A 7,071-nucleotide genomic window follows, 5' to 3' on the forward strand; every position below is an offset into this window, starting at 1 on the left:
AAGTAAATAGTATTACCTGCCTAAAGAAAGGTATCAAGGAATTCCGGTCGTGGCTCAGAGGAAATGAATCTGACTAGCACCTGAGAGGATGCAGGTTTGATCCCTGGCCTCGCTCAGTGGGTTAAGGATCTGGCATTGCCATGAACTGTGGTGTAGGTACCAGACGTGGCTCAGATCCTGTGTGGCTGAGGCATAGGCCAGCGGCTGCAGGTCCAATTCGATCCGGAACCTGGGAACCTCCATATGCCATGGGTGCGGCCCTAAAAAGATTAAAAAAAAAATATATATATATATATATAAAGGGAACACAAGGAAATACAGGAAAATGTGTTCCTGATGGAATGTAAATTCCACGAGGCAGGGACTTAGAGCATCTGAAGAAGACTCCATCTCTGGCATGCAGCCCAGGATGATGTCGTATGCAGTGGCGCTCAAGTATGTGCTGAATGTAAAAAAGAATGAACGAACAAATGGGTAAGTGAATGCAGACTTGAGAGATGGAGCTCCCCGGGGTGGGGACTGGTGCACAAGCTGCCCGGCTGGGTGCCCTCAGAGGTAGCTCAAGACTGGTGTTCTTTAAACATCTAAAGCATCGACCAACTCCTTCGCGCCTCGCCTCCCCCACCCACAGTTCTATCAGCCAAAAGGGAGCGAGAACACTCAGCAGGCAGGAAGCACATTCCAACCTAGATGACTGATACCCTCCTGTGACCCGGAGTGTGGCCTCAGGTGAGTGAGTGATCAGGTGTCCAGCAGGCTCTCGGGCTCCATTCAACCCGGGGGCTGGTGAGGCCGAACCACTGCAAGTTCACCATGTTCACTGCCACTGCCACCCAAGGCAGCCTCCTGACCCACAGGCCTGGGGACACCTCTCCCGCACCACCCCCCTCTTGACTTTGCCCTGATCACCAAAGTATTTCTCCAGATACCCCCGGGGGAGGGGGCTGACATGGCGCCCAAAGCCTAGCTCCCTAGGGAGCCACCCTGCCCTACACAGCCCCCCTGGGGCAGCCCCAGCCTCGGGGTCGGTCCCCGGAAACTCAAGCTGCTTGTACTTCTCAGCAAGGAACAGATGCCCTGGGGACCTGCTCAGGACCTGCCACCGGAGTCAGCCCAGCCCCCTGCCTCACAGCTCACCGCGCCTCCTCCCACCCCAGGCAACACCACCACACACTCACCAGGAAGATGGTGCCCTGGGCTCTGGGCTCAGAAAGATCAAGGTTTGGAGCCTGGCCCCGCCACTCACTGGCTGTGTGGCTCTGGGAAGAACACTGCACTTCTCTGGGCCTCAGCTGTGTGCCTCAGTTTCCCCGTCTGTAAAATAAGGACAATAATGATCATAAAAGCCAGAGTTTAGTGCAGGAAACTGGTATTTTGAGCACAAATGGAGGTGATACGGGATTCGGTGCTTATGGGATGCGGGATGGCTGCATGGGGGAGGGAGGGAGGGAGGGGAGTTGTCTCCAGAGGATTTGCTCCCACGGCTTGGGCAGGAGGGCCTCCACTGCTGCTGCCAGGGGTGGGGACCGCACACTGCTGCAGGAAAAGATGCACATCTGTGGGATCCTGCTTGCCAGAAGGGGGCAGCCAAAGCAGCGGGAGGGTGGTCTCTGGCTCCCGTCGACCTTCCAAGTCCCACGTGAAGGTCTCAGCGCCAGATCACAGGATGCTCTCCCCTCGCTTGTCCCTCCCCAGAAGGCCTCTCCCTGGCTTCCCTCCTTTCCAGCCGGCAGGATGCGGCAGTGTGGAGCGCCCTCGTGTGGGCGAGAGCGGCCCTGCAGCCCGGCCGCCCGGATCCCAAGCTGCCCTCCTTCCGCTCAGAGCCGCTGTCCCACGGATGCCATGGCTGTGCCATCGCCCACCCCCTCTACTCCAACTGGCCTGCCTCTGACCTACATTCCTGGCTTCTTTTACCTCTGAATGTTATCTCACATTTTAAAATTCAGTATTCTATGCATATCAAAGAGTATGCATTAGTTATCTATGGATATGTGACAAATTACCCTACAATAGCAAACAATTACTACCACAGTTTCTGATGGTCAGAAATCTAGGAGCAGCTTAGCTGGGTGGCTCTGGCTGAGGGTCTCTCCTGCATTTGCTGTCAAGACACTGGCTAAGGCTGTGATCATCTGAAAGCTGGGGTGGCTCCGCTTCAAAGCTCACTCACTCTGTCATTCACAAGAGCCCTTAGTTCCTTGCCTTTGGGCCTCCCCATAAAGCTGCTGGGGACAGTTCAGCTGGCTTCCCCAAGAGCAAATGCTCCCAGGGAAAGAGAGCAAGAGAAACCAAAATATTGGAGTTCCCATTGTGGCTCATTGGAAATGAACTCGACTAGTTCCCATGAGGACACAGATTTAATCTCTGGCCTCGCTCAGTGGGTTAAGGATCTGGTGGTATAGGTAGCAGACACAGCTTGGATCTGGCATTGCTGTGGCTGTCGTGTAGGCCTGCACCTGCAGCTCTGATTCAACCCCTAGCCTGGGAACTTCCATAGTCACTGGTGTAGCCCTAAAAAAAGAAAGAAAGAAAAAGAAAGAAACCAAAATATTAAAATCTAACCTCAGAAGGGTCATACCATCATGTCTGTTGAATTCTCACACAAGTTGACCCTGGGACAATGGGGGAGGAATAGGAATTCCAGGAGCAGGGGTCACTACGTCCTTCTTGGAGGCACTCTCTCTCTCTCTCTCACACACACACATATGTATTTTCTTTTTAGGGCCACACCTGCAACATATGGAAGTTCCCAGGCTAGGGATCAAATCGGAGTTGCAGCTGCTGGCCTACACCACAGCCACAGCAACACAGATGCAAGCCACTCTGCAACCACACCACAGCCCACAGCAATGCTAGTCCTTAACCCACTAATATCGAGGCCAGGGGTTGAACTGGCATCTTCATGGATACTAGTTGGATTTGTTACCAGTGAGCCACAACAGGAACTCCCAAATACATATGCATATTTTTTAGATGTTACAAAACAAAATATGATCAACATGAAACCAAGCAGGACCCTGTGGAGTTCCTGGGCACAAAAGCTTTTCTGTGTTATTTCTTGTTTGTAGAAAATAGGCCTCATTCAGCCTCCGTGACCTTCCCTGAGTTCCAAAGGGCAGGTTCAAACTGTGGCTAATCAGGGAAGGGAGGGGGTACAGAGACAAGGGAGGAGCAGTCAGGAAACAGTAGCGCAGCCTTGGGCCAGGGTCCTGGTTCCTCCTCAAGGATTAGACACAACAGTATCTTTGAGAGCACCTATCTGCACAAAGGCCCCCACCCCCAAACTTTGCCTATGTAAACATCTCCCAAACCATTGGGGACTTCAGGGTTTTAGAGCACAAGCCACCCATTCTCCTTGCTTGGCCCTGCAATAAACTGTCAATTAAAAAAAAAAAAAAAAGCATAACCTGAAAGTTGAGAGTTAAGTTTTATTTGGGGTGAAATTAGGATTTAAGCCTGGGAGATAGCATCTCAAGTGGCCCTGAGAAACTGCTCCAAGGAGGCCAGGGGGGAACTAGGACATATGAGTTTTTGCAACAAAGGGAAGGTAGTAGGAGCACAGATTCACAGATAACCCGACTGTTATCCAGAAAAGATGTCCAGAAAACAAGTTTCTATTGGAAGATGCAAAGGTCTGAGCTTCCTGGAATCACTCCTTTGCTATGGGCCAGTCTTTGTTTCTTTCCTGAGTTCCCTCAGGGCTCACTGGCCCACCCTTGGGAGTGGCTATTCTCACAGATGACCCTGACATCTTTCATTTTGTCCACTCAACTATGGCCCAGGAGGAAGCCCAGCTCTGAAACACCACCCCATAGAGGAAAGGGGGAAGATCCAGATAGAGGTCAGAAAGGTGGTGGGGAGGTGCATGCGCCTGCTAGGCTCCCTGCTGCCAAAAATGTCCCCACAGGAATAATGGCAGGTGCTATGATGCACTGCAGCCCAGACCCCCCCCCCCTCCCCCAGGCATGCCCGTCACTCCCCAGCCACTGGGACTGTCCCTTCTGGATTGCTTGAGATCACATGGCCTTCCTAGGCCAGGCTGCACCCAATGCCAGTCAACATGAGGGCCTAAGGTCCAACCAGCTCACCTCAATTTGGGTCACCTCTGAAGGTCGCATCAGCTCCTGTGCTCCCAGGAGGGTTGGTGGGACAGTTATTCAGCGCAGCTCACCTCCCTCTGGCCAACTCTGCTGCCAACCCTCTTCTGCAGGTGACAATCCCAAGAGGGTCCCCTAGTGAACATCCCACACTCAGCTCCATCTCAGAGTTTGCTCATTGAGCATCCCCACTGGCGACAGAAATTTAAGTTAGGGAGTGTTAGGAGTTCCCGTCATGGCGCAGTGGTTGATGAATCCAACTAGGAACCGTGAGGTTTCGGGTTTGATCCCTGGCCTTGCTCAGTGGGTTAAGGATCCGGTGTTGCTGTGAGCTGTGGTGTAGGTCACAGACAGAGCTCGGATCCCGCGTTACTGTGGCTCTGGCGTCAGCCGGTGGCTGCAGCTCTGATTGGACCCCTAACCTGGGAACCTCCATATGCCGTGGGAGCGGCCCTAGAAAAAGGCAAAAAGACTAAATAAATAAATAAATAAATAAGGGAGTGTTAAAAATGTACATTTTAGGAGTTCCTGTTGTGGCTGAGTGGGTTAAGAACCCGATTAGTATCCAGGAGGATGTGGGTTCGATCCCTGGCCCCGCTCAGTGGGTTGAGGATCTGGCATTGCCGTGAGCTGTGGTGTAGGTCGCAGACATGGCTCAGAACCTGCGTTGCTGTGTCTGTGGCACAGGGCAGCGGCTACAGTTCTGATTCGACCCCTAGCCTGGGAATCTCCATATGCCACAGGTTCAGTCCTAAAAAAGACCAAAAAAAAAAAAAAAAAAGTCCACACAGAAGATTCTCCAGGACTGGTGCAGACACTTAACTGTGAACCTTCTGGGCCTTAATTCCCTGGGCAGGAGACAGGGATGGGGTCAGAGTGAGACAGAGCTGCGGTTACACAGTTTGCTGCAGCAGCCTGACAGCAGAAGGGACACAATGGCCTCCTAGAGACCCTTCCAAAGAGGACGAGATACTCAGCAAGTGCTCGGCAGTGATGGGCAGAAGAGCCCACCTCCTGGGGGCTGGGCCTGTCCCGAATTAGGACCCAGGGGCGACCATCACACCATCTCAGCCAAGGGGATCGTCCCCATGGAGATGAACCCTTGGCAGGGTGTGCAGGCTCCGAACAGTGGAGAGGGTGACAGGGACAGGAAGGAAATGCCATCTCCAAAGCCAAGGCCCAGGCCTGTTTAAAGCCTTGATGCTGTCACAGGCCTGGGGGTGGGCTGGGCGGAAGAGGGCCCAGTAATTGAGGAAGCAAGTGGAGAAGGGCCCTGCGGATGCTGACCCACCCAGGTCTGTGCCTGGCTGGACTCCGAGCAGCACCCTTGGCCTCCTGGGTGGTGACACTGGAGGAAGAAGTGAGTGTAAAGCCAGACTTTCTTGCAGCTTGATGGGCTCTGTTTCTTTTTTTCTTTCTTTTTTTCTTTTTCAGCCTCGCCTCCAAAAAAAAAAGGAAATTCCTGGGCCAGGGATCGAACCCACGCTGCCTCAGACAATGCAGGATCCTTAACCCACTGTGCCACAGTGGAAACTCCAGGCTTTGTTTCTTAAGGCACTTTCACAAGCATCCTCTCTCTCCTGACCCCCCGCCTCCCCAGAGCCCTGGGGGGTAAGCAGGGCTGGTAAGGAGACTCGGGGAGGCTGAATGATCGGCTTATGCTCCTGGTAGGCGACGCTGGAACCCCGGAGACTCATGAATCCTCTCCCCTTCCCCAGCCCCCAGACAAGTACCCCTCACCTCTGCACCGTGTGTCTCTTTTCACATCGCTTTTTTTTTTTTTTTTTTTTGCTTTTTAGGGCTGCACTCAAGGCACATGGAAGTTCCCAGGCTAGGGGTTGAGTTCGAGCTTCAGCTGCTCGCCTATACTACAGCCACAGCAACGCAGGATCCGAGCCACAGCAGGAACTCCCTCTCTTCCACTTTCTAAGGTCCCTGATACTCCTTCAAGAGGAATCACTGAGGCGGCAGGCTCGGACTCCAGGCCCCAAGATTGGCCTCCTTCTGCACCATCCAGGTGAGAGCTAAGAAGTATTGCGAAGCCAAGTCATGGATCTGCCTGCACGTAAAGAAAAATCCAAAGTTAAAGAGCCTGTCAGCAGAGTTGAGAAGGCCAAGCAGAAATCAGCCCAGCAGGAGCTGAAGCAAAGACAGAGGGCAGAGATCTATGCCCCCAACAGAGTCATGACAGAACTGGAACAGCAGCAGTTTGACGAGTTCTGTAAACAGATGCAGCCTCCCGGAGAATGAGCCGTCCCTGTGTTCACATGAGATGGGACCCTGGGGGCTTCGTTTGCGAGTGTGTTACCAGTTTTAAGCTGAGATGGCCCATGTGGAGCCTTACACAACTAGACAAGGAGACGTGTGTATTCCTCAAACTGGATAAATCTGAACTTCCTCTGGGTAACTTCTGCTTCACCGGTTTCTCCCATCTGAATTGGCCCATTGCTTGCTGAAGAGACTTCTTCTATTCTTCTAAGATGATAGATTTTTTTTTAACCTTTTCTATTGCTTGGAAAAAAAAAAAAATCAGTGTTCTTGTGAAACTGTAAATTTTCTCCAAAAAATACAAATAAAATATGAGGGAAATGTTACAAAAAAAAAAAAAAAAAAAAAGAGGGGGGATCACTGAGCCTGGAGCCACCAAAAAAGACCCAGATTCTGAGCATGGCTTTGCCACAACTGAACTGTGTGACCTTGGGTAGGCTCCCTCCCCTCTCCGGGCCTCCCTGGCTGTATGCTTTCCTTTGTAGGGGACAGGTGTGGGCATCAACACTCCTGAGAGTCCTTCTAGCTCTGAAGTTCTCTGGATCTAAGCTCCATGTGACAGATACGAAAACTGAGGCTTAGCTTGTGGGTAGCTGGACAGGAGAAAAGCCTCCTCCACTTGCCCCACAGGGACCTGCCTCCTGTCTCTCCTCTTCCTCCAGCTCAACCTAGCAGCACAAGAGGGAAGCCCCAGGGATTCATTGTA

The 7,071-nt window shown here is 52.4% G+C and overlaps 1 protein-coding gene across 1 annotated transcript; it reads left to right on the forward strand.

Annotated features, from left to right (window-relative positions):
* Nucleotides 1-6,083: 6,083 nt before the first annotated feature.
* On the forward strand, nt 6,084-6,347 carry LOC125128937 (small vasohibin-binding protein-like). Its single transcript, XM_047783079.1, has one exon. It carries the CDS (start codon nt 6,147-6,149, stop codon nt 6,345-6,347), a length of 201 nt encoding a protein of 66 aa, XP_047639035.1. The 5' UTR covers nt 6,084-6,146.
* The last annotated feature ends 724 nt before the right edge of the window (nt 6,348-7,071 follow it).

This window comes from Phacochoerus africanus, chromosome 6 (genome assembly GCF_016906955.1).
Source record: "Phacochoerus africanus isolate WHEZ1 chromosome 6, ROS_Pafr_v1, whole genome shotgun sequence".
NCBI classification, from domain to species: domain Eukaryota; kingdom Metazoa; phylum Chordata; class Mammalia; order Artiodactyla; family Suidae; genus Phacochoerus; species Phacochoerus africanus.